At 34.3% G+C, this 27,888-nt stretch overlaps 2 protein-coding genes across 7 annotated transcripts; both read left to right on the top strand.

Annotated features, from left to right (window-relative positions):
• The first annotated feature begins 245 nt into the window (after positions 1–245).
• LOC112279717 (uncharacterized) lies at positions 246–4,922 on the top strand. 5 transcript variants are annotated; one of them, XM_073532601.2, is made up of 5 exons: positions 246–2,117; positions 2,316–2,396; positions 2,578–2,770; positions 3,140–3,492; positions 3,667–4,922. In XM_073532601.2, exons 1-3 carry the CDS (start codon positions 1,890–1,892, stop codon positions 2,653–2,655), a joined length of 387 nt encoding a protein of 128 aa, XP_073388702.1. In that variant the 5' UTR covers positions 246–1,889; the 3' UTR covers positions 2,656–2,770; positions 3,140–3,492; positions 3,667–4,922. The 5 variants fall into 5 exon arrangements, with proteins under 5 accessions (XP_073388702.1, XP_090105475.1, XP_073388701.1 ...); XM_090249349.1 differs by having other exon boundaries at positions 2,554–2,758; positions 3,148–3,492; XM_073532600.2 differs by having other exon boundaries at positions 2,554–2,758.
• Positions 4,923–8,123: 3,201 nt separating this feature from the next.
• Positions 8,124–10,911, top strand: LOC112280703 (putative xyloglucan 6-xylosyltransferase 3). Of its 2 annotated transcripts, none has more exons than XM_024516521.3 (2): positions 8,124–8,637; positions 8,917–10,911. In XM_024516521.3, the coding sequence occupies exon 2, from the start codon at positions 8,951–8,953 to the stop codon at positions 10,169–10,171; it is 1,221 nt and encodes a 406-aa protein (XP_024372289.1). In that variant the 5' UTR covers positions 8,124–8,637; positions 8,917–8,950; the 3' UTR covers positions 10,172–10,911. The 2 variants fall into 2 exon arrangements, with proteins under 2 accessions (XP_024372289.1, XP_024372288.1); XM_024516520.3 differs by having other exon boundaries at positions 8,124–8,645.
• The last annotated feature ends 16,977 nt before the right edge of the window (positions 10,912–27,888 follow it).

Raw genomic sequence — 27,888 nt, 5'->3', positions numbered from 1 at the left:
GACGAGGGGAGAGTCGCCAAAACTCCCCCACTGCTTTCTCAAGCTTTAACTTTAAAGTCTTCTTTGACATTCTTTTGCGGGAGGGTATCATCGACGACAGCTTCCAACTGAGGACTTCATTCGTCGGGATCTCATCGACGTCGCCATCGTGGATTGGCGGCTGTTTCACACTGTTCAAAATTGTGGCGGGAGGCTGGCACCGTCGTGGAATGTTCTGCAAATTCAAACCCTTCCGATTTGAATAAACGACATTGAGCGATAGAGTGAGCAGGGGCTTGAGGTATGCCGGTGCTTTTTGTGTTCGCGTTGGATCGAATTTTTAGCATTTTAAAGTTCTAGTTTCTTGGTTGTACGATGAGAAATGTGAAACAGTTTGATGGTTAGAGTCTAAATTTACGATGCGATGAGTGGATTTTGGCTATGTTACATCCCTCGCAACTCCACTTTCTAGTCTGGAACCTCTAAATTTTTGTTATATTGAATGACGAATCTGGATAGGTAGACTCTTCTAGTCGTTCAATGTCGCCCTTAACATTTGAGTATAGTTCCTGGCGCAGTGGATGGACATATTTGCACTGTTTTAACTGTCACTGTGTAGAGGAGGACTGTGTGTAGTTCTTCAATCTCAGGATGTGGAGTTGATACCGGGGCTATCGACCTTGGTTGTTATGAAGTGTGAATGACGGCGTGACATGTAGTTGAGAGTGCTCTTAGATCTGTCAGGAATTATCTGGGATTACTATCACTTCCTCGATTGCTTGATCTTTGACTGGCAGTCGTGTGTGCAAGTGCTGTTGAGAAGCACGAAGAAGTACTACTGAGATCTTTATGAACGTGTGTCAGTTTTGTTCGCCAACCCCGATCATTCTGGTGCTCAAATTGTGCATGAACTTTCGGGTTTTACGCTTCTAACCCATTCTTCTCTGTCTTTATGGAAGCGGTGTATTAAGGTGTAACAACATCCTCTTTGTGTCCGTATGCATATCTGAAGCATTTATACTATCTTCTCAATAGGCCGTATCCTTCCTCCAAATATAATCTCTTCCTTTTCAAAAATCGTTTTCATCAAATGAATAAATTGAATCTCACTCTCTTGAACAGAAAGATTAGTTCCCATCCAAACGGTCTGTTCATTTAACTTCACTGTTTGGTAACCTTGACTATGCCGAAATTCTTTTCGAGGATCCTCGGATCATTATTGACAAATATATTGGCATATGATTTTCTTACGTTAGAATGGCGCTTCAACATCCTCTTTGACTAGAAGCTGTGTCAGGAAGCTCTAAAAGCCAGTCCTGAATACAGTCAGCCTTGAATATTATGAGCCGGTTCTGATATGTTGACCACAATCTGAGTACCTCGTTGCACCTCAATTAGGAAAGTGAGCTTACTTAATTCTGATTCAAATTATCTAATAATGCACCTGGGTCACGGGTGCAGAGAACAGCCAGCAGTCTTTGTCACATCTAGATGATAATGAAATTAGCAATTTCATGGTAGACGGCTATTCAAAGTACGCGCCACATGCAGATTCTCCTAAGCGCAGTAAGAAGAGACAAGGCGTGAGAAACGTTGAGTGAGGAATTATTGCACTGGACAAGCATGCATTCGACACTGCGTCCTCACCCACGCATACTCCAAGTTCCTTTGCACACACATGGGGTCAGAACGCTACACACTGACGGTTCTGTAATCCGAAAGCATGTCAGGCCTTGCACTGTCGTATCTCAGGTCTCCTACTGGAAGAAGGAGCTCTCAACGATCCACGACTTTCAAAACCAGAGATTTGAATGTCAAACGATGTAGGATTCTCTTGGACAAAAGAGAACTGGCTTGGAGAAGTAGGGACTAGGGTTTTGAATTCTTTTCACTACGAGTCACTGTCCTGAATGACACCGTTGGAGTCGTACGGGACAAAGATGTGGATGGAGCACAAATCGCAAACGTTCAAAATCGCAACTTTGCACAAGCCTTCTGTTTGTACGAATCTGTCAGGAGTATCTCGAGAGAATATTCTCAGCTCTGTCAGAAACGATGGTGGACGAGCAGGACTGACCTCGACTGGGCTGGATACGCATGGAATCGCCCGGGACTTGGGTCATACAGCTTGTTCTGGGGTATCATTTCTGTCTTCACTTCTGATCGTGAATGAACTTATGGCATCGAAAGAATGATCTCTTGTCTTGTACGTGATCCAGCATGTGATTGATTTTTTATACTCTTTTGTACGTCTGAATGCTATGTCTGAACTGTAATCATCCTGTGACAACACGCACGTCTAAAAGATAGGTTATGTCTGGTAACGTGTTCTCCAGGCTTCTTCACATTCTTATCCCGAAAACTGGGAGTCGATTGTAATCCTTGCATACTTGGAAAGACTGCGTTTCCTTATTCAGGTACTTTACCACATCTATCACAGGTACATCGGGCAGTTTGATACTGCACCTTGTTACATTTCACGTCGTACTTAACTTCATATTGACTTGTCTACTCTTAGCGACTTCACCTTGAGTCGTATGTTTCTTACAAAGTACGAGTAAAGTGCTCCTACAGATTCTGACCAAAGAAATGTTGAAGCTGAACCTCCTAGTCAGAGCAGGAGTGAAGGAGGCAGCCTGTACATTTTGGACTCGGTCACCACTCGTGCGTGGCTAATCTATCATTTCATGGAAAAACAGCAGACTTTGAGCCATGTCTTTGGCTAGCTTTGGGTGGTGATGTTAAAAGTCCTATGCAGAAGAGTGTACCTAATGAAAATGTAAGGGATAAGGTTGGTGCTCTGCCCAGATTTTCTGAGGGTCACTCCACCTCCTCAGTTACAACTTGTCATTCGAACGAGCTCCCTTAAATTTTTTGCAAGGGTTGGATGCTTCCATAATTTGCACTCTAATGTTTTTCTATACGTCCTGGTTTTTCAGAATTTATCTTGTTTTATATTTTAAAATTTATATCAATTTTATTTTCATCAAATTTTCCTCTTAGACCTGCATTTTATTTTCATCAAATTTTGCAGCTTGCTTATTCAAACTGTCAACTATTTCTAGAGCATCATTTGTGTATTATCCTTTCAAGTGTGTTGAAAGTATTTTTCTGAAATGCTTAACTACTGTTAAATCTTGAGACTGATTAATTGTAATAGATTTGCAGGCGGGGTACAACGCAAGCAACATAAATTGGAAATGACTAACAGTGATCTGCTTCGTGCCAAGGGAATAAATGATAACTTGAGGACCGTGTAACTGTACACAGTCTCCAAATATCATATCGAGAAAGCTGTTCTTAACTCAGTAAACCAAGGCTGTGGGTGCAACAGTTGCTTACATTCTCGAAAAGTTGCACTTCACACATCCTCACATTTCTCACGAATTATCTCAACAGAGATCTGTCTCAACACAGGTGTAGCCAAGAGCCTTGAGGAAATTCTAGTGTGAGATTGATAAGATTACGATGTGCACATCAACAAAGCCTGCTTTGGTCGGCACAAAATCAGTGGTGATTTTCTCCAAAACCAATCTTTCTACCAAAGTCCTATTTATGAGGATTTTTACTGCAATCGTTGCTTTTCCTACTAGGGAGACCTCTGGTGAAGCACTACGTTCTATTTACATAACTTTGAATCTTACAAAATGTTGTCGACTGATCCATTTTTAATTTCTATTGCACTAGGGGACTACTATCATCACTTCCCTTACGCCTACAGACAAGCTTCATCGGGGTGATAGATGAGTCGACAACATACAGGTCGGTAGAACATTGCCACTAGTACTCAGCTCGAGTTATTCTGCAGAATGGGAACTGGCAGTTGGAAATGGAGTATCTGAACAAGCAGTTTCAGGAAGATTTCATGTTACTCGGTATTCAAGCAGACCTGATAAATGTTACTGCGGTATATGCATACTATTCTTTCATTGGTCAAGGCACAAGCATTTTTTCGTACTAACGTCACGCTCTTCCACCACAAGAGTCTTCTTCAACCATAAAAGATTCAGTCCAGTGGAAGCAAGGGTAGGATGGAATGTATCTTGCCAATGATCTGGCTCTCTGCATGCCTACAGACCCTCCATTCACGAGCCACCCTTGTTCTGTAAAGTTTAAATACTTTCGTCGATTCTGCATTTGCTGGTTGTGTAGGCGACATAGTGCTGGTTGTGCACTATTTCAAAACATTAATATTGGTGCAAGGTTTTCAGGTCCGGCAAGGATTCGAGGCTTATTGCTCGCCATCAGTAATTAGCTTATGGAATCTGTTCATTCATCAGCAAATGGACTCTGTAGCTGTTTCTTCTCCGATTTAAGTGCCTTTCTGTAGTACTAATTCCTTGACCCTGTCGGATGCAGTTCTTGTTGTGAAATGTGGATTACAGATGAGGTCGAAGTTGGGTTCGTTCATTGGGGAAGGCAGGGATCTCTGTCAATTTCCCTATCTAATTGTTGCATCTCTTGTTTACTGAAAGTACTCGTCAATATCACCATGAAAGAATCCCACCAGTTGCGTTCATACACCTGAACGACCTTGAGAATATGCAATGTTACTGAAAACCGTAGTGGCTTCAAAGACTCATGGTTCTTTGAATAATGGTCATCTTCACAGTTCGACATTGTTGTATTATTGCAAGTCACACAACTGGTGCATGGTTAATCAGTGGTCACCTACATGAGGATTTCTCAAGCTTGTGCCGAGCGGTTATTTGATAGGCGACGAACAGGCGTCTACTGGAATTTTTACCATACATTCTCAAGCCACCCTTGGGAAACAGGTATTCATAAAACTACACGAGCAAAGACGAAACGATTAGAAGGTTCTGAGAGTAGGTTAACTTAGAATCCGATTTGATTTTACAGCGTTGCAGGATTCGGTGCATGTAATGAGTCATTTAAATACTTCAGAGTTTGGGATGCCCAACAATTCAATTTGTTTGAAAGTTTCTTCGCATTCTCAGTACCCCACCAAGTGCCTACCAATTCTTTACAGCTAGGAAAAGAACCATTTATGAAGTCTAATGAGTCTAACATGATTTGTGTTCTACCTGCACTCCATTGCAGTTGCTCTTCATAAGACAGATGAAACTGTTGAACAAAAAACAATACAACCCTCCCCATATGAAGTTCCATTACATTGTTGATAGCTTTCAATGCCAATAGCTTCTTAAATCCTCAAGAACTTTTCCATGCTCAAAGTCTATTTAATTTGAATGTATTTGAGCTTCAATTCTTCTTCTAATATGTATCTTTAAATAAAGTGATGTTTTTCTTCAATATATTTTGTTCTTGCATTAAAAAATGGATTTTTAGTCAATTCAATTGTCTCTTGATTGTCACAATTAAAATGCAAGTTGTATAAAGTAGGATTGAATGCATCTACCAAGTTTTTATGAATGTTATCCTTACATCAAATTGGGATATAGATAGAGAAGACAACTTGTGATTCTAATAGAGTTTGTATAATGTATATAGCTTCTTCTGTTCTTTCAAACAAAGTCATACTTTGCTTCAATTTTACTTTTGAAGATAGCAACTTGTCATTTGTTTGACCATAAAATTTATCCTAATACTAAAATAAATAAAAAAATAAAGAGGCGCTTAGTAATTTGTTGATTTTAGTACATTCTAAGTAGTAAGAGTGTACAAATTCTTCCAAATTAATATTATTTTTAGAAAAATGAAAGTAATAAATTCTTAACTTGGTTTTTTAAGTAAAATAATTCTATTTTAAAAAGTAAAAGTAATAAGTTTCTTATATTTTTTTAAATATAGACATAAATAAATTCACAATACCTACAACATAATTAATGTCTAACCAAGAATTGATTAAAAAAATATTTTTTCTATGACATGCTAATAACTAATTATATTTATTAATAATATTATAGTATCTAATTTAAATATGTAATCTTTAGAAAGAGATATAATCTTAGATATAAGATTTTTTATACTAATTTTTTTGAAGATTTTTAGACAATATGATTTTTCATACATAAAAATACCATCATTTGTTTATATAAATTCTATTCTAAGATACTTATAAATTATTCAAAGATTCTTTATTTTGTATCTATTTTGAAGCCAAAGTTTGACTTATTTGATGTGTTTGTTTGAATTTCTTGTCACAAGTAAATCATCTACAAATATTATAAGAATGATAGTATTTTTTATATTTTTGAAAGAAGTAAATATTTAGATCAACTAAACTTTGGATCCAATTAAAGTCATAAAGATGGATATCAATTTCTTAGTATTAGGTTTAAAAAGACTATTCTAATTTGTACATAGTCTCTTTAGTCTAAATAATAAATAATCTTTTTATTTTATTACTAAATCAAGATGTGTCACGGACATACATATTTACTTTAATAATTACCTATATGATTAGGTAGAAGTAAGTATAATTAGATTAATTTCATAATATCTTTTAGAAAAGCTTCCTAAAAGCTTCATAGATGTGGCTTTGACTTTACACGTGTTTGGAGGTTAGAAACTTGGTCAACAAATTAGCCACATATTATATGTGTTGATAGCTTTTGGAACAAACTAACTATGTAGTACATATATAGAAAACTTGCCTTGCAAGTTAAAATAGGTGTCTTAGAATTTGGACACATGTTCAAAGTCTTATAGAAAGTTGTTACGTAATTCCTAGTCAGATAGTATATGTAGAGGCAAGAGTGAAACCTTCTTTACTCTTGTCAATGCCTTTTTTGTCTAGTTTCAAGAGTATATGTTCTTTTTGTCTTTAACAATAGCAATTCTAGTCTTAATATTATATTACTTTTGAAGTGAATATTTATTCTTCTTAAGTTACACAAGAGTATTTTAAAGTTCTTCTTATTTTGACTTATGTCCTTGACAATTTGACAAAAGTGTTAACTGATTGTTTTTATCTTACTTTAGAAGTGAGTGAATTATCTCACTTCTATTATTGTATTTTGAAGGTTATAGATTATCCACCTTTAAACAAATAATTTAGTTTTTCAACAATAATTTTTTTAATAAAGAATGTAGATTAGCCCTCTTTGTGAAAATTTTCATTTGACATTAGAAGTTGTGGATTACCTTCCTGTAATTTGACTTATGGATTTACTAAGTTGTTTGAAAATGGAAGAAAAAATTAGAGATGCTACACTTGGTAGAATTAAAAATAGCTTGTAACTATCACAGATCTTCACAAGCTTGTCAATATACTTAGGGTAGAAATTTCATGCATTACTAATGCCAAGAATAGAAGTACTATTTCTACACCTATGAAAGAAGTCTAGAGTCTATGCCAAAATGTTGTATAATTTAGAAAAGCAAGTAGATCAATCTTACAACCAAATTCAGAAAATCTTTCTTCTACAAGCACAAAAGAGGCAAGGATTAGTATGCCCAAGAAGTTTGATAGAACAAAATCAAAATCTTAAGGAATTTTGCAAAAAGTTAAGCTTTATTTAAGATTACATCCTTTTCAATACCTCAATGGATTTATTCAAGTTGGATTCATATATGCACTTCTATATTGTTATATGGTACAACGTGTATTCTTTAGTGGATGTAGCTTCAACCTTCAAAAATTTGATTGCATGAATTGGTATCTTATAAGTTAGTATTAGAGCCTAAGTTAAGAAAATATAATAGAATATTTATTTAAATAAAAATATGCTAATGTAATTTAAAAATTTCAAGTTGCCTACCTAAATTTATAAACTATTTTATAAAAAATAGAAAAACAACAAAAAAATATACATATTATGTTAGCTCAAAGCAAGATAATATATAGAAAATAAAATAAACATTATGTATGGAGCATTATTGAGGAGGTACAAATCAAAAATATACTAATTATAGAATTTTATTTTAGCCATTAAACAAAGTCCTTGTAATCAATAATTATATCTTTAAATTTTATATAATTTATAAAAAATTCTAGAGATTTTTATTTTTTTGTGAGTCGCTGGAACGCCTTCGATTTTCAAGAGCCCAGCTACATGCGTCGATGGATTTCACCCACACCCCAGGACCCGTCAGTCCCTGTCAATGCATGCGTGGGTCCTCCCTTCATCGGATGGATGACATCCAAAATACATTCATCCTCCACTCCCTCACCCGTAAGATAGGCGTCGCCAGAGAGCTGCGAGGAAACTTCATTCATATGGGAGCTACTTCCAAGATTGGCCGCTGGAAAGCGCCAGTTTTTGTGTATGTCTCTCCCTTCTCTTTCCCTCTCGTCTCTCAATCTCACTCCCCCGTTTTGTTTTTCCCCCTATTCATGTTTGTATGTGCCTTTTCCTTTTGCTGGAGCTGCCATCACTACCAGCTTGCGGAGAAGCGCAGAGATCCGTAGGACTTTGAGGGGAGGGGGGAAGGCGATTCTCTCTTTGTTGTCTCGTCAACTGGATGCGTGCATTGTTCGAATCTGATCTTATTTGCAGGCTACAGTCGACCGTTGGCAGCTGGGTTGAAGCTGCTTGTTTTCGTGCTTGCTGGGTCGTCGGTAAACTTCAACTTACGAGGTCTACTCTACGCCCCGAAGTTTGCCAGTTTTTATAGAAGCTGGGTGTGGTGGGATGTGCGTACCCTCGCAGACGGACCTTATGGAGCTGGAATCTGCAAATGGTTGCGGGTAGGGGAGGAGTGGCTGGAAGGCGAGGAGGTGCAAAGCAGGTTTTATTGTGCGTGTGTTTTGTTTGTCTGTTTGTTTTTTTCTGGTCGGAGTGTGATTTGTAGAGTGTGATTTGTAGAGACGTTTAGCTACTTCGATGCGAAGCAGAGAGCGTGCTTGGAACTCCAGTGGCTTTCATTCTGTGGTTCTTCTCCGTTCCTGCTCCTTTCACATTTTTGGGTTTTAGCATACGTTCATGCTGAGTCTGAGCGTGGCAGCTTGGGGCGTACGATTCCGTGGCCATATCGATTGGGTGTCTGAAAGTGGGGTCCGAAATCCAGGTAGTTTAAGGTCAGGTGTCTCATTTATCTCACAATGAGGCCCGACCCGCCCGCGCCTGAGCGCTCAGGGTTTTTCTCTGGTAAGATGCTTCAGAGGACGCTGCACAACTCGCGCATTACTATCTTGTGCGGGGTTGTCACTATACTTGTCCTTCGAGGTACCATCGGCAGCGGCGTCGACAAAACCCATTTTCTCGATTTGACTCTGGACATGGACGATATACCGGACGTGGAATGGGACCCATCGGTGCCATTTACTCTAGGACCTACGATCACCAACTGGGACGAGCAGCGCGCGAAGTGGATTTCGAAGCACCCTGGTGAGAACAGTAATCTCCGAGGCAAGGATCGAATGTTGCTCGTCACAGGCTCCCAGCCTAAGCAGTGTGAGAATCCCGTTGGCAACTTCCAGCTGCTTAAGGCGCTAAAGAATAAAATAGATTACTGCCGGTTGCATGACATCGACATCTTCTACAACATCGCGCACTTGGACATCGAAATGGCGGGATTTTGGGCGAAGCTGCCCTTGCTGCGGAAGCTTTTATTGGCGCACCCGGAGATTGAGTGGATCTGGTGGATGGACTCGGACGCACTCTTCACAGATATGACGTTTGAGATTCCCATTGAGAAATACAAGAGCTACAACATGGTGTTGCACGGGCTGGAAGACGAGGTTTACGACCAGAAAAGCTGGTTAGGACTCAACACCGGTAGTTTTCTCTTCCGCAACTGTCAGTGGTCACTCGATCTTCTCGAGGTTTGGGCGCGAATGGGGCCCAAGGGTCCAGTTCGAGTGGAAGCTGGCAAGCTTCTCACCGCCACGCTCGCTGGTCGGCCGGAGTTCGAAGCAGACGACCAGAGTGCACTGGTGTACTTGTTGGCGATGAACAAGGAGAAGTGGGGTTCCAAGGTATTTTTGGAGCATTCTTACTGTTTGCATGGTTACTGGGTCATGCTGGTGGAGCGGCTTGAGGAATTGATGGAACTCGGCCCGCGTGGTGGCGAAAAAAACTCTTTTCGGTGGCCGTTTGTGACGCATTTCGTGGGTTGCAAGCCGTGCGGTAGGGACGGGACCAGTCACTATGCTACAGATCGATGCCTCAAGCACATGGAGCGCGCCTTCAACTTCGCGGATAATCAAATTCTTGAGCACTATGGGTTCCACCATCAGACGCTTAATACTTACAAAGTTCACCAAGTTCGCAACGACTCCTCCGATCCTCTGGGGATTTCTGATCGTATACCTTCGCGGTAGCAGGGTTTTGACCGTGCACAGAGAACTACCTCGTGAGCACGAGACCAGAGACGTCGATTGGCAGTGTGTCCATGGCGTTTGCTTCCTTCAGTAGCTACCTCCTTGTAATGCATGTGAGGTTTTGAGCTTAAGGGGACGATTCGGGACCTTCGCACTTCTGGCCATAGCTGGTGATCACGTCGATGCGTTTCTGCCTCTGCAACATTTGTGAATAGCGGAGCATATTAATGTCTTTTGCGGTGGAATTGAGCCGGCATAGGAGATCTGACAACGTCGCGCATTTATCCAGTGGAACTTTGCGGGGTGTACAATCCCTTTTCTACTTTTCCAAGGCCACGAATTGTGGTTCAGCATTTCCGACTCGATCGACATCAATCGTTAGTGAGGATGATCCCCTGTGATGTATTTGTATACTATCATCGCAATCGGAGGATGACATCATGAGTAGTAGGTTTTACGGAAATCGGCTTTAGATTCATTGTTTGATCCAATTCGTCAACATAAAACTTGACGGCATCTGGAAACCATCGCTCACTTAAACCTCCGGCATAGAGGAGTACTCAGTACTTTCACTCTCCCTCCACAAGCAATTAGCGTCATCGCTTGTGATACTAACTACCAACTGGCGATGTGTTCAACTTTTAACAGACCTATTTGTCTGCTTAGTGCTCGCTTCCAGTGAATACATTCAAACTTGCAGATCTTTTCGACTCAAATAAGTCTCAACTTGAGTTCGCGCAGTTCCCGAGTCCTTGTCGTTGCGTTTTGGAAAGCATGGTTGAGTTGTTAGGCATCCTCGAACTCAGACTCATTAATTGCGAAATGTAACATTTACCAGAAACCCACCAACCAAACTACCTTTCTATTTTTGTACATCCCTGTCTTGGAAGAATATTCTCGATGTAGTGCAATGTAGCGAGCATTGGAACAAGCCCCACACTAAGAAAATTCAATTTCCTAATCATGTTTCTCTCGCTTCAAAAGTTTGCGGCAGACAGTGTTATAGTCTGACATAAATGCAGGACGTGGCTATGAGAATGCACCCGTGAGTGCAACAGATTCCGCACATGTTTAATCCCAACAATAGCCGACGGAAACCGGTGGGAATTCTGTCAGCCTACCAGAATCAGCTGCCACTCAAAACATCATCGGAAATGTCGCTTCGGCGAGTACCCGCTCTCCTGCATTTTTTAGGACTGAAACCACATGTGAGTAACATACACTAAGATTTTAATTTTTCATATTACGTTTTGTACTTTTCAAAATTTTCTGTTATAGTCAGATTTTATTTTTTAACTAGTTGGTAGTCTTAACATTGAAGTCACTTAGTAATAACGTGATTTAAAAAAAGAAAATCAACAAATTAAAAATTAAAAAAACAAAAACAAACTAGTTTTTTTTACATTTTTATGTATTGACCACGGTGATGCAAAGTTAGAAACATCCATGACTACTTTCAGTTAGATATTTCCATGTCAATCTACAGACACATCATTCTTTAATACATGCAAAACTTTGTTCTTAAGAATTTTAGAAAGTTATATTTGAACCATTATATTAAAGTAAATAGAGAATTTTTATATACAAATTAGAATATATGTAGTATTTTTTAAAAAAAGTATGATATTTTTAGAAGTGATGCTTTAAAAAGTAATATATTTAAAAGATCAACTTAAAATTTCAAAAACAAATGGAAAGATATTTTATAGATTTAATTCGTCATTTCAATAACATACATTTTTTTATTAACAATATTATTTAACATGTAATCTTAAAATATGATTTATGTATCTAGATGCAATAAATAAATTCATTTAATTATAAAAAATCTTGCTATTGATTCTTCACTAACTATAATAAATATATTTGTCATATAGACTTACTAGTGTAATAAAATTAAAAATTCATAAAACTTGGCACATCAAATAAATGTTATGTAATGGTCAAATTACAAGTGGAATATTTTGGTTCTTTTGATATCATTTATTTTATTTTGAATCTTAATTAGATAATAATAACAAGGCTACAATTAAGGCTACATTTATTGTTGTTACTTGCGGGTCATCAAAGACTATAGAAGTCAATTCAATAAATTGTATAAGTTCCACATTATAATTTGTTGCTAGTAAATGGACAAATTAGTGAGGTTCTTGCAAATCTTTTTAAGCACAATTAATAAAGTTTTTTTCAATTTTTTCAAGTAGTAGATGAAAAAGAAATTAAAATTAAAATAAGTTTAAATATACATTTAAAAAAAGTCAATTCAAATTAATTACATATAAATAAATAAAATATCAACTTTATTTTATTTTATTTTATTTTATTTTTAATCTCAAAATAATTATTCTTTTCTACATTTTTTTTGATATTACATTTAAATTACTTCAATATCATCTTTAAGAATTTTTTTAACACATAATACAATATCTCTAATATCACTTATTATCTTCTCTTGTTGTTACTAATGAAAACTTAGATCTTCTATTTACAATAAAAAATGACATTAAAATTTAACTATTTAAAGATGTTTCAAATATTTAATCATGAACATCCTTAATAAAATAAAACAAAATCCTTTATTATTTTCTTTAACTATTTAGGCTTATAATTTATTGTAACTTACAATAGTATTATTTATACCTATAATGCTGACTTTTGATCAAGAAAAATTAAACGAATTTTTAATAAAAAATTTAATTACAAAACTAATGATATCTTTAAAATGTAACTATTACAACAAAAATCATGTTTAAAAAAAAAATCATAATGATAGTTAAGATTTTTTTTGTATCCAACATCTTCTTTAAGTATAAATCAACTCATATTCAAACTTCTAATATCAATTTGAGATATTAATGTTGCAGAGATTTAAACTGATATACTTTAATATTTATTTTACACCATAATTTTTTTTATTAATGTTTTTATTTTGTTAACGACTATTATTTAAAATTCAAATTCAAATTTAAATAGTGAAATTAGTACACATATTTAAATTAAAAAAAAATTGTTCATTATTTTTACTATCAAAATAATATAATTTTATTATTCATGTTTTTAATTTCGATTTTAAAAAAAAATAACAAGTATTATTAATAAAAGTCTGATTTATATAAAAATAAAATCAATATTAGATTTATATTAAAATATTATAAATATGATGTTTATTATAAAAAATTAGTAATAATAACATGATACCAAAATATAGTATTATGCCATATATATATATATATATATATATATATATATAATTATTAAATAGACCAAGGTTTTTACTAAATCAATCTATCTATGATAAAGAATATTATAATTATAATGAATATAATTGGATTTCATTAGGTTTTGGATCTAGTAGTAATGAAATAAATCTAGAGATCATTTTGTTTTCATGATAGTTAGAATGGATGGGTCAAATTAGTAAAAGCTTAAGTCTATTAAGCATTCATGTGTAAAGAACATGAAGCTTGAAGAAAGAAATCCTCAATATACTCTTATGTCACTCAAAAGAACTAAAGTCACTCAAAGATGATATAATATTAAACTAAAATGGCTATTGCCAAAGATAAGAAGACTAGAAAGTCTTGAAACAAGACTAAAGACTAAGAAGGCATTGACAAGAATGAAGAAGGCTTTGTTCTTGCCTCCATATATACTCTTAATTAGGAATTACATGATGATATCCTATAGAACCTCCAAAATGTGTTGACTTTGCAAGATATATATATCTTAATTTGTAAGGCAAGTTTTTTATATATATCCTACATAGTTAGCTTGCTTCACAAGCTACAAATATGTGATTAATTTGTTGACTAGGTTTTTAATCTACTAATCAACTACAAATATATAAATAATGAAAGCAACATCTATGAAGCTTTTAAGAAGCTTTTTTAGAAAATATTATAAAATAAATTTATTTTTATTTATTTTTATTTAATAATATATATATTCATGACATTACCTCCTCTTCTAAGAATTTCATGAAGAACAATCATTATTTGTTGAAAAAATCTAAAATGGGGCCAATTATATTTGCCACATATTATAATCTTTATTTTCCTTGAAGATGGTTGATAGGTCTTCTTAGCCATAAATAGTGTTCTACATCAAGGCAAGAAGATCACCTTATTATTTGATTGTTGTTGAGGCCTTTGTAACTCCCTTCAAATAAAATATTTGGAATATTGTCAAGAATTATTGCTACTTCTAATAAAATCACCAAGCATTGATAGTCTCTTTTATAGTTGTGATATCAAACATATTGTATCTCACTATGCATTTCAGGAACAATGTGTCATTCTTGAAGATCTTCATCTTGATTACATCATCTTGAAAGTTGTGAAAATCACAATACTTCATTTGATAAGTTGGCAAGTAATAGTTATTGGATTGAATCTGCTAGTTGTTGATTTTCCATCTCTTTGGTATTACAAATGCACAAAAGTATCAAATAAGAGTACAAGGTAGAATATTATCTTTTATAAATCTTGTTTCTTTTATAGCAAAATTTTGTTATTCTTCATCTTAATTTTGATGGATGTTGTCAATGAAAAGTCTCAACATTCTTTGTTGTATTTGTAAGATTCTTTGTTGGCTCTCATATATGGTCATTAATAACATATTCATGCTAATGAATAAGATATTCCAATCTATTTTTGCATTGCCTTGAATCTAAGACTTCTTCGATCTCAAATTTTTTATTATTATTCATTTCTATAGGAAGAAGTGGCATTTGTCTTCTTTCTGAAATATTCATTGTCTTATATGGATCAAGAAGAGACACATGGAATATGGAATAGATCTTTATAGACTTTGGTAGATATAATTGATAAGCAACAAGATTGACTTATTCACTAATAAGAAAAAGTCTAAGCCTACAATAGTCCTACTTATCACTAAAACAAATAGTCTTGATATTGCGACAAAGTAGCCATACCTTGTTACTTATATTGAATTGTGGTTGTTCTTTGTAATATTCATTTGTAATAATCTTATATCATTCTTGAGTTCCTTTTAACTATACTTTTATTGTTACATGTATTTCTAACAAATAATTTGTCAAATCTTTTGCAACAAGATTATCAACTTTTAAAAAGTCAAAAGTATTAAGTTGTGGATGATAATCATAATTGATAAAATAAAAATAAAAATAAAAAATTTGTTGAATGGATGAATGTATCAAATTATTATATGCAAACTTTGCCAATGGCAAAAGAAATGTCCAATCATCTTCATGATAATTAATGATATACTTCAAATATTGCTCCAACATTTGATTCATCTATTCTATTTGTCTACCAGTTTGAGGATGAAAAACTAAAGAAAGCTTTGTATTTACTTTTAAAATCTTAAAAATGATTCTTCAAAATCTTGATATCAATTGAATCTTCCTATTCAATATAATATCCTTTCATAATCCATAATAGAAATAGGTGTTATTAAAAAAAAGCTTAGCTATTTCTTCACTTATGATAGATTTTGCATATGGTACAAAATGTGGCATTTTGGTAAAATAATCTACTATCAGAAATTTAAAATCATACAAATCTCACATTGAAAGATCCATGATAAAATCCATTTAAACAAAAGACCATGGTTGTTCCGAAAAAAGTAATGGCTGAAGAAGTCTATAAGATCAATGACAAGGAGATTTGGATCTTCAACAAATATCACATGATTATATAAAGTCTTTGACTGCCTTCTATATTTGAGGCCACCAAAAAACTTTAGATATTAGTTCCAAAGTCTTATTATATCCAAAATATTTGATTTTTGGAAAGCCATGATAAGTTTAAAGAATATATAATTATACTTTGCCTTTTGGAATATAAAATTTTCCCTCAAAGTAAAGTAAATTATTCTTGAAATTAAACTTAGAAGTATCATGAGACTTAGAAGAATTATTTTTAATATCATGAACAAGTGGATCAAAAGAAATACTTGATTGAATTTGCATGTCAAAGATTGAATCAACAGTCACTGTTGATTTTATTGCTCAAAAATGAAAATACTTCAGCTTCAAGAAAAATATTCTTTGTTGATCAAAAGCTCCATGTCCTTCTTTTGGTGTAAGATATGAACGTTTGGAAAGGACATTTGATAAACCTTGTTATTTTTTGATTATATAGGTGATTTTAAAATTGAATCTTGATAAAGATATATTCCAACGAGCTTGGCAACAAGTTAAAATACATGTTGACATGAAGTATTTGATGTTCTTGTGATCTATATATACAATAACTAAACTAGAAGTACCTTCTAGATAATAACTCCATTTTTAAAATGAATCTATAATTGCAAAAAGGTCTTTATTATGGATCTCATAGTTAATCTCAATTGCCTAAATTTTCTTGGAATAAAAAACAACTAAGTGGAGCTAATCATCTAATTTTATTTGTGATAAAATACCCATAGTAAAATCTGATGTATTTATTTTTATAAAGAACGCCTTAGAAAAATCCATGCAATACAAAATTGGTGCAAATATAAATGCTCTCTTCAAGGGTTCAAAAGGTGTTTTAGTTTTTTTGCTCGATTCAAGTTTTTTTTTATATCTTAGATGTACAAGAAGAGTCACAACTTGAGAAAAGTTCTTGATGAAGATTTGATAATAATTGGTAGATTTTAAAAAACATTACACATTATTGACTGTTTTTGGAATCTTTCAATTTATGATAGTTTGGACCTTCTTAAAATCCATCATTAATTCTTTATTGGAAATAATGTACCCTAGAAAATAAACTTGAATAATATGGAATATTTATTTTTTTATTATTATATATAATCTTGTATCTCTAGGTTTTTGTAACACATGAAAAATATGAAATTCATATATTTTTATATTCTTAGAATAATTTATATTAACGTCTAAATAACAAAGAAAAAAATCATTAAGAAACTCACAAAAGACATATTTATGAAATATTGAAAAGCACCTGGTGCATTTGTGAGTCCAAAAGGCATGAAATTATATTTGAAATGTCTATACCTAATTTGAAAAGTAGACTTCTACTCATCTCCTTCTTTAATATGGACCAAGTTGTATGCTCATTCTAGATCTATTTTTATATAGATCTTTCTTTCATTGAGTTGGTCAAAAAGTTTTAAAATCGGAGGTAGGAGATATCTATTCTTAATAGTAACCTTGTTAAATCTTCAATAGTCTATACACATCTATAGAGATCTATCTTTTTTTTCTTTAAAAATAAGATAAGAGCTCCTATTAGAGATTTTAAATGGTGTATGAAGTTTTTAGCCAAATTCTTGTCAATATACTCCTTTTGTACAATTAACTCATTTTATAATAAGTTATAGATTGGTCCAAATGGTGGTTGAGCTCTTTCTTATAGAACAATTGTACAATTATAAGATTAATGCTCTAAAGAATATTTACATTTTTCTTTTCAAAAATATCATAGAAATCTTGATATTGACTAAGAATACTACTTTACATCTTTTGACCATCAAAAATGGGTGTAGTATATATAACAAAAGATGGCCCTTCTTTTGCCACATGCACAAAAGCTTTTACATCTACTAGTAATGGTTTGGATATAATGTCACGGACATATGCATGTAAGCCAATAATTACATGTATAAATAGGTAGAAGTAAGTAAATGTCAAGGACAAGAACTCGATGAAAGCTAAAGAGTAAGTGAGACTTTTCTCAAAGAAATAGGACAAAATAGAAATATGTATATTAAGAAAGAAATTAGAATGGCTATTGCCAAAATACAAGAAAACTAGAGACCCTTGAAACTAGACTAGAAGCAAGAAAGGAGTTGACAAGAGTGAAGAGGGCTTCACTCTTGCCTCTATATATACTATCTAACTAGAAGCCACATGGCGATGTTCTATAAGACCTCCAATATATGTTGACTTTCTAGGCCACATGCCTTTGCTTGCAAGGCAAGTTTTCTATGGATGGACCACGTAGTTAGCTTGTTCTTTAAGCTTCCAACATGTGTGGCACATGGCTAACTTGTTGACCAAGTTTCTAGCCTAAAAGTCAACTATAGACTCCTATAAAGTCAAAGCAGCGTCTATGAAGCTTCTAAGAAGCTTCTCTAGAAGATATTACATAATTAACCTACTTTTATCTACTTTTACATACTTTTATCTATTCATATAGGTAATTATATGTATGTCCGTGACATTACCCCCCCTTCTAGGGACGAGTTCCACGAGGAGCGGTGATTATATATTGAGAAAATCTAATATGCGGCGAATTGTATTTGCTACATACTCTGATCTTTGTTCTCTTCGAAGATAGTTGATGGGTCCTCTTAGCCATCGATAGTGTCCCATTCTAGGGCGAGAAGACCACCCTGTTATTTGATCACTGTTGAGGCCTTCATAACTTCCATCTATTCGAGGAAGAACATGTCGTTCTTGAGGATCTTCATCTCGGTTGCGTCGTCTTGAAGGTTGTGACAATCGCAATGTCTCATCCGGTAAGTCAGCAAACGAAGGTTCTTGAGTTGAATCCGCTGGTTGTTGGCTCTCCATCTAATTAGCATCACAAATGCAAAGAAGTTACAAACAAGGATAGGAAATTGAATGTTATCTTGCCTCAATCTTGTCTCTTTTATAAGAGAGGTTTTCATCTTGGTTTTGATGGATGTCGTTGATGAAAAACTTTGACTTTAGCTGATGCATTTGCTAGATTCCTGGATGGCTCCAATGTGCGCTCACTAATATCATATCCGCGCCAATGAACAAGATATTCTAGCTTATTTCGGTGCCGCCTTGAGTCTAATATCTCTTCCACCTCAAATTCTTCATTATTATCTACTTCTATAGGAGGCGGTGGCATTTGTCTTCTTCCTTGTATATCCACTGTCTTATATGGTTCAAGAAGAGACACGTGGAATATAGGATGGATCTTCATTGACTCCGGTAGATGTAACCGATATGCAACTGGGTTGATCTGTTCAGAAACAGAAAAGGGGCCAAGCCTACGATAGTCCAATTTGTCACAAGGTCGAGTGGTCTTGATATTGCGACGAAGTAGCCATACCTTATCACCCACGTTGAGTTGTGGTTGCTCTTTACGATATACATCTGCATTTATCTTTTGTCGTTCTTGAGCTTTCTTCAACTGCGCCTTCATTATTGCATGTAACTCTGACAACCGATTTGCCATATCTTCTGCTGCAGGATTATCAACTTTTGAAAAATCAAAAGTATCAAGTCGTGGATGATAGCCATAATTGGCAAAGAAAGGTGTTTGTTGCGTGGAAGAATGTACTGTATTATTATAAGCAAACTCTGCTAATGGCAGAAGGATTGTCCAATCATCTTGTTGGTAGTTGATGGTACACCTTAAATACTGTTCCAAGACTTGGTTTACGCGCTCTGTTTGTCCATCAGTTTGAGGATGGAAAGCTGAAGATAGCTTTATGTCCACTTTTAAAATCTTGAAAAGAGTCCTCTAGAATCTCGACACAAATTGAGTTCCCCTATCCGATATGATATCTTTAGGTAATCCATGATAGCGATAGATATTATCAATGAAAAGCTTAGCTGTTTCTTCACCTGTGATAGATTTTGTACATGGCATAAAATGTGCCATCTTAGTGAAACGATCTACTATCACAAATATAGAATCATAAGATCTTGAGTTTGGAAGATCTGTGATGAAATCCATAGAAACAGAAGACCATGGTTGTTCTGGTATAGGTAATGGCTGAAGAAGTCCGTAAGGTCGATGTCGAGGAATTTTTGATCTTGAACAAATATCACATGATTGTACAAAGTCTTTGACTGACTTCCACATTTGTGGCCACCAAAAATCTCTTGATATGAGTTCCAGAGTCTTATTATATCCAAAGTGACCTGCTGCTGGAAAGTCATGACGTGCTTGAAGAACACGCAAACGTGCTTTTCCTTCTGGAACATATAGGCGTCCTTCAAAATATAATAGATTATTCTTGAACTCGAACTTAGAAGAATCATGAGACTTGGAAGAATTATTCTCGATATCATGAACAAGAGGGTCTGAGGACATATTGGACTGGATTTGCTTGAGAAAAGTTGAATCAACAGTCAGTGTTGATTTCACTGCTCGGAGATGAAATTGCTCCGGTTTCAAGAGGACCGTTCTTTGTTGCTCAAAAGCTGCATCTCCTTCTTTTGGTGCAAAATAAGAACGTCTAGACAGGGCATCGGACAAACCTTGTTGTTTTCCTGGCCGATAAGTGATAATGAAGTCGAATCTTGACAAAGACATACTCCAACGAGCTTGACGACGATTCAATACGCGTGCTGACATGAAATACTCGAGGTTCTTGTGATCTGTATACACAGTGACTGGACTAGAAGCACCTTCTAGATAATGACGCCATTCTTGAAAAGAATCCACGATTGCAAGAAGTTCTTTATCGTGGATCTCATAATTGATCTCGGCTGCTGAGAATTTTCTTGAATGAAAAGCTATCGGATGAAGTTTGTCATCTGTTCCCATTTGTGATAAAACTGCACCCAAGGCAAAATCCGATGCGTCTGTTTCCATAAAAAATACCTTGGAAAAGTCAACACGATATAAGACTGGTGCAGAGACAAACGATGTCTTCAAGGCTTCAAATGCTGCTTCCGCTTCTTGATTCCATTGGAATTTATCTTTACTAGTCAAGCGTGTAAGTGGAGTTGCAACTCGTGAGAAGTCTTTGATGAAGATCCGATAGTAATTGGCAAATCCCAAGAAACATTGGACATCTCTTACAGTCTTTGGAATCTTCCAATCCATGATTGTTTGGACTTTCTTAGAATCCATCATAAGACCATCATTTGAAATGATGTATCCTAAAAAGTCAACTTGAGTAGTGTGAAATACACACTTTTCTATCTTGGCGTACAATCCTGCATCTCTAAGTTTTTGTAATACTTGACGAACATGTATTTTATGTTCTTCAACATTCTTAGAATAAATCAGGATATCGTCTAGGTAGCAGACGACAAAATTGTCTAAGAATTCACAAAATACATCATTTATGAGATGTTGAAAAGCAGCTGGTGCATTCGTGAGTCCAAAAGGCATGTCATTGTATTCAAAGTGTCCGTACCTGGTTCGAAACGCAGTCTTCCATTCATCTCCTTCTTTGATCCGTACTAGATTATATGCTCTTCTTAGATCTATTTTTGTATAGATCTTAGCTTGATTTAACTGGTCAAGGAGTCCTGATATCAAAGGTAATGGATACCTGTTCTTGATTGTGATCTTGTTGAGTCCTCGATAGTCAACACACATTCGTAAAGATCCATCTTTTTTCTTTACGAATAAAATTGGAGCTCCTGCTGGAGATTTTGAATGGCGTATGAAATTCTTCGCTAAATTCTCGTCAATATATGTCTTGAGTTCAGCCAACTCATCTTGCGATAAACTGTAAATTGATCCAAATGGTGGCTGAGTTCCTTCCTTGAGATCGATTGAACAATCGTATGGGCGATGCTCAGGAAGAATATCTGCATTCTTTTTCTCAAAAACGTCTTGATAATCCTGATATTGACTTGGAATGCCACTTGAAGTCTTTACGCTTTCAGAAATAGGTGCAGCATAAATAGCAAAAGTTGATCCTTCTTTTGCTGCGTGTATAAATGCTTTTGCACCTATAAGTGCGTGTTTTACTATACTAGACTCATGGTTTTTTACTTGATTAATAGAACTGTTACTAATGCTCCGAGGAAAATCAAGTTTACGAGAAATCCAATCTATTCGAGGATTATACTTTTCTAACCATGATAAGCCTAAAATTACTGGATTAGAGGGAGATCTAATTATATTAAAAATTACGCAACTACTATGACCATTTATTACTACATCTACAGGAAGTGTTTCGTGAGTTACATCTCCAGAAGACAATGGACGACCATCTATGACTTCTACGTGTACAGGTTTAGTTTTTTGTATTAATGATATTCTATGACATCTAGCAAATTCTTCATCTAAAAAACAAGCTGAGGCTTTGTAATTATTAGGTCCTAAACGCACATCTATTATAAAACAAGGAGATGGTTCTGAGGAGAGGATAGGACCTTCATTAGAAGTTGTACAAGATTCCAGCCGCACGGTCCCTATTGTAGCTGGACGTACTCGTTTTCCGACATACTGTCTTCTTTGACAGCCGTACTCCTCATTTTGTAGTTACGTCGCTTCTTTGGACAATGTTGAGCAGTGTGCTTAGGTTCTCCACAATATAAGCACAATCCTTCTTGTCGACGACGAGACTTTTCTTGCTCAGTAAGAGGTTTAAAACGTACCGCATCAATTTGCATATCCTCTACTTCTGAAGGTATGTGTTGAGGAGACGTCGGTGTTGTCATTGAATTGTAGTAACGTTGAGGCCCACTTGTGCGACTCTCGGATCGAAATTCAAAAAGTCGATTGTCGCACTTCACAGCAAAGTCAATTGCTTGACTCAATGTTTGAGGATCAGGTAAATTAAGCATCAATTTCTTTACCTCATATTGTAATCCGTAGAGAAATTGACTCACAAGTGCGGCATCATCCCACTTGATATCAGTTGCAAGTTGTCAAAATTGCGAAGCATATAATGTTACTGATCGATTGCCTTGTCGCAAAATAAGGATCTTGTTGGTTGCAACACGAATTGCATCATGTTCTCCAAACATGGATCGAAACTCTGCCAAAAAAGCCTCCAGATTATCCAATATTGGATCTCGTCGTTCAAGAAAAGATGAAAACCATGACAATGCTGAACCTGAAAGAAGTGTACCAATGAATCTAACTTGTGACCCTGGAGTTGGATAGCTCTGGGGTTGAAGTTCAATCACTAATTGGACCTGATTGATGAATCCTCGAAACTTGGATCTGGTACCATCAAACTTCTCGGGCAAGGCCACTCTCGGTTCTCTAACACTCGAAGGGTGTTCCATTCTGGGAGAAGGGACATGGTTTGGTGCAGATGTTGAAGCAGCCCCAATCATCTCTATATCTTCACTTCCTACCATTCTTGTTGCTCCTTGTGGTGGTAAATTGAGTTGATGCATCGCAAGCATTAACTCCCTCAATTGTTCTTGCATCTGTGCCATTGCACTCTTCATTTCAACAAGCTCTGCCATAGTAGCACTTAGAAAAGAGAAGATGTCTAATAACGCTCAAAACAAATAGAAGAGAGGAATTGATAACAAAGAAAATACTAAGAACAATATCAGTTTAAAAGAGGGTAATCCGCAACTTCTAATGCACTTATGTCTTATCAAGAAAAAGGAGTAATCCACTCTAAATCAAGAAAAGACAAAGCTCTCATATTGTAAGTGTACTCTTGTCAATCTGTCAAAGACAAGAACTCGATGAAAGCTAAAGAGTAAGTGAGACTTTTCTCAAAGAAATAGGACAAAATAGAAATATGTATATTAAGAAAGAAATTAGAATGGCTATTGCCAAAATACAAGAAAACTAGAGACCCTTGAAACTAGACTAGAAGCAAGAAAGGAGTTGACAAGAGTGAAGAGGGCTTCACTCTTGCCTCTATATATACTATCTAACTAGAAGCCACATGGCGATGTTCTATAAGACCTCCAATATATGTTGACTTTCTAGGCCACATGCCTTTGCTTGCAAGGCAAGTTTTCTATGGATGGACCACGTAGTTAGCTTATTCTTTAAGCTTCCAACATGTGTGGCACATGGCTAACTTGTTGACCAAGTTTCTAGCCTAAAAGTCAACTATAGACTCCTATAAAGTCAAAGCAGCGTCTATGAAGCTTCTAAGAAGCTTTTCTAGAAGATATTACACAATTAACCTACTTTTATCTACTTTTACATACTTTTATCTATTCATATAGGTAATTATATGTATGTCCGTGACAGTAAAAGTAAGTAAAAGTAAGTTAATTCTATAGTATTTGATATGGAAGCTTCCTAAAAGCTTCATAGTCGCTACTTTGACTTTATAGGTATCTTTAATTGACTTTTTGGGATTAGAAACGTAGTCAACAAGTTGGCCATGTACCACACATGTTGTTAGCTTAAAGACCAAGCTAACTATGTGGTTCACACGTAGAAAAACTTGCCTTGTAAGTCAAGGCATATGTCCTATAAAGTCAATTCATATTAGAGATCCTATAGAATGTCGCCACGTAGTCCCTAGTTTAAAATCTATCTTAGGATTATATTTTTTTAACTACAATAATCCTAAAATAATTAAATTAAAAGGAGATTTTATCACATTAAATATTATTATTTTATTATGATCTTTAATTCCTATATCTAAAAGAAGAGTCTCATAAGTAACATCTCTAAAGGACAAAAAATAATTATCTATGATTTCTACATATATAAATTTAGTTTTTTTGACTAAAGATATTTTTTGTTTCTTAAAAAAGTCTACCTCTATAAAACAAACTGAGGTTCTTAAATCTAATAATGTAAAGACTTTGTGATTTTTAGGTCCTAAACACATCTATTGTAAAACAAGGTGAGAGATTTGAAAAGAGAATAGGATCTTCAGTAGGTATTGCATATGATTCTAATGGCATGATCCCTATTGTAGTTGAAAAGACTTGTTTTTTGACTCATTGTCTTCTTTAGTAATCATGCTCCTCATTTTGTGATTACATTGCTTCTTTGGATTATGTTAAGTAATGAGTTTAGCTTCTTCATAATATAAGTACAAACCTTCTTCACGATGTGAGTCTTTTTTTTGCTTAATAAAAGATATGAAATATATTATATCAATTTATATTAGTTATAGTCTTAAAAAATAAGTTTTAAAATTCTTTGAAGCTGCCATCATTACTTGGCTTATTCTTCTCTAGCTAAGTTTTTGTTCTTGATGCCTTTTAAATAATCAATTGTTACATGAAATAGCTTGAGGAATAAATTTTTCTATTGATTTTGCTTTTGGCATTGTCAATAACAAATCTTTGATGTTATCTTTCAATCTATATCAAAATTAATTGATAAGGACTTTGTCATTTAAATCTATATCAAAAGTGAGATTTTGAAATTTAGCAATATATAAAATAGCTGATTGTGATCCTTATTGTAAAGAAAAGAACTTGATTTCTGCTACTCTTATATGATCACTATCTCCAAATATAGCCAAAAATACTTTTAGCAATGAATTCAAAATATAAAAGAGTTGGAAAACTTTTTTCATTAATAGTACAAACCAAATGTTAGTACTTCTAGATAGAATACTTATGAGGAATACTTATAAGTGATAATACTTATACTTATAATAATAAGTGATAATACTTATACTTATAATAATAAGTGATAATACTTATATTTATAAGTGATAATACTTATAATACTTATAAGTAATAATAATACTTATAAGTAATAATAATACTTATAATAAGTGATAATACTTATAATACTTATAAGTGATAGTACTTATAATACTTATAATACTTATAAGTGATAATACTTATACTTATAATACTTATAAGTGATAATACTTATACTTATAATACTTATAAGTGATAATACTTATACTTATAATACTTATAAGTGATAATACTTATACTTATAATACTTATAAGTGATAATACTTATACTTATAATACTTATGATAATACTTATATTTATAATACTTATACTTAATACTTATAATACTTATGAAGAATACTTATGATAGAATACTTATAAGTATACTTATAAATCCATTAGAATATTAGAAGGAATGCAATCTTAGATACAGCTTAAGTTGTTGTAAAAATCTTCAAAATTTTGATCTTTTTCCATCAAACTTCTCAGGCATATTAATCTTTATCTTTATTATACTTGTAGAAGAAAAATTTCATGAATTTAGTTGTGAAGTTGATTTATTTTCTTCCTTCAATTGTACAACTTTTTGAGATAGACTCTAGACTTTTTCTACAAGTATAGGATTAGTACTTGCATGGCTTGCACTTATGATGAGTGAAATTTCTACTCTAAGAGTATTGATAAGTATTTGAAGATCAGCAATAGTTCTAAAATCTATTCTCACTTCCACCAAGTATAGCATCCATGATGTTTCCTTGCCTTTCAAACAACTTAACAAATTTACAAGTTAAATTAGAAGAAAATATTCTACAAGCTTTAATATAAAATAAAAATTTCTACAAAGAAGAATAATCCACTCTCTATCACTGACATATAAATTTACCTCAATAGTTACTTATATGATTAAGTAGAAGTAGATAAATATAGAATAATTTTATAAAGTCTTCTAGAGAAGCTTCTTAGAAGCTTCATAGATATGGTTTTGTCTTTAGATGTGTTTGTAGGTTAGAAACTTTGTCAAAAAGCTAACCATATATTGGTAGCTTGTGGAATAAGTTATCTCCGTATAGTAGCTTGTAGAACAAGCTAACTATGTGGCGCATACATAAATAACTTGCCTTGCAAGATAAGACATGTGGCTAGCAAAGTCAATACATGTTGGAAGTCATATAAGACATCGCCATGTAGCTCTTAGTTAGATAGTATATATGGAGGCAAGAGTGAAGCCTTCTTCACTCTTGTCAACGCCTTTCTAGTCTTTGTCTTGTTTCAAGACTTTTTAGTCTTCTTGTTCTTGACAATAGCCATTCTAGTTAATATTACATCACCTTTTGACTGACTTTCTAGTTCTCTTCACTGATAGAAGAATGTATTGAGGATTCTCTTTCTTCGAGATTCATGTCTTTGATAATTTGACAAGAGTGCTAACATATTATTTCTATCTTTTTTTAGAAGTGAGTGGAGTATCCCAATTCTATTATTATATTTTAAAGGTTGCGAACTATCCATCTTTAAATAAAAAATCTTATTTTCTAATACTGATTTTTTGTTTAAAGAGAGTGGATTATCCCTCTTTGTGAGATTTGTTTTTAGAGGTTGCGGATTACCCTCCTCTAATTTAACTTTTGAATTCATTTGAGTTGTCTATGGAAGGAAAGATTATGGATGCTACTCTCAACGAAAGTGAGAATAGATTTGCAACTATGGCAGATCTTCATGAGCTAGTCAATACTCTAAAAGTGGAAATCTCACATATTTCCAATGTGAATCATAGAAGTATTATGCCTATGCCTATGAAAAAAATTCAGAGTTTATGGCAAGAAGTTGTACAATTGAAAGAAGCAAGTAGATCAACGTCACAACCAAATCCAGGGAGTTTTGCTTCTATAAGTATGACAGGAAGAGGGATTAGTATGCCTAAGAAGTTTCATGGAATAAGATCAAAATTTCAAAGATTTTTGCAACAAATCAAGCTCTATCTAAGGTTGCACCATTTCCAATATCCTGATTGATTTACCCAAGTCGGATTCATAGACACACTACTATCAGATAATGCTCTCTCTTGGTTTGCACCTTTAATGGAAAAAGATTCATGACTCTTTTATGATTTGAATTCATTCCTACAAGTGCTTACGGCCACATTTGGAGAAAGTCATCAAAAACAAGTAGCATAGACCAAGCTTTTATCCTTACGGTAAGGATCACAATCAGCCAAATTCTAAAACCTTGCTTGCGACATGGACTAGAATGACAAAGCACTTATCAACCAATTTTGATATAGGTTGAAAGATAGCATCAAAGATTTGTTATTAACAATGTCAAAAGTAGAATCTTTAGAATAATTTATTACTCAAGCCATTGCATACGACAATTATTTATTTGAAAGGCATCAAGAATAAAGATTTGATTGAAAAAGAACAAGTCAAGTATTGGCAACAGCTCTCAAGTTTTTTAAAATGTATTCATCAAAGCCGGAACGAATGT

This window comes from Physcomitrium patens, chromosome 3 (assembly GCF_059467195.1).
Source record: "Physcomitrium patens ecotype Gransden chromosome 3, ASM5946719v1, whole genome shotgun sequence".
NCBI lineage: Eukaryota > Viridiplantae > Streptophyta > Bryopsida > Funariales > Funariaceae > Physcomitrium > Physcomitrium patens.
The sequence above is the reverse complement of the archived record's forward strand: the minus strand, read 5'-3'. Positions and strand labels throughout refer to the sequence as shown.

What these genes read in the sequence shown, in the direction of transcription:
- LOC112279717 (XM_090249349.1), top strand. Translation starts at nt 1,890, where the DNA reads ATGACACCGTTGGAGTCGTACGGGACAAAGATGTGGATGGAGCACAAA. An exon ending in GTCATACAGCTTGTTCTGGG is followed by an intron (nt 2,118 to 2,315) that starts GTATCATTTCTG and finishes CGTGTTCTCCAG; the next exon opens with GCTTCTTCACATTCTTATCC. An exon ending in GACTGCGTTTCCTTATTCAG is followed by an intron (nt 2,397 to 2,553) that starts GTACTTTACCAC and finishes GTGCTCCTACAG; the next exon opens with ATTCTGACCAAAGAAATGTT.
- LOC112280703 (XM_024516521.3), top strand. Translation starts at nt 8,951, where the DNA reads ATGAGGCCCGACCCGCCCGCGCCTGAGCGCTCAGGGTTTTTCTCTGGT.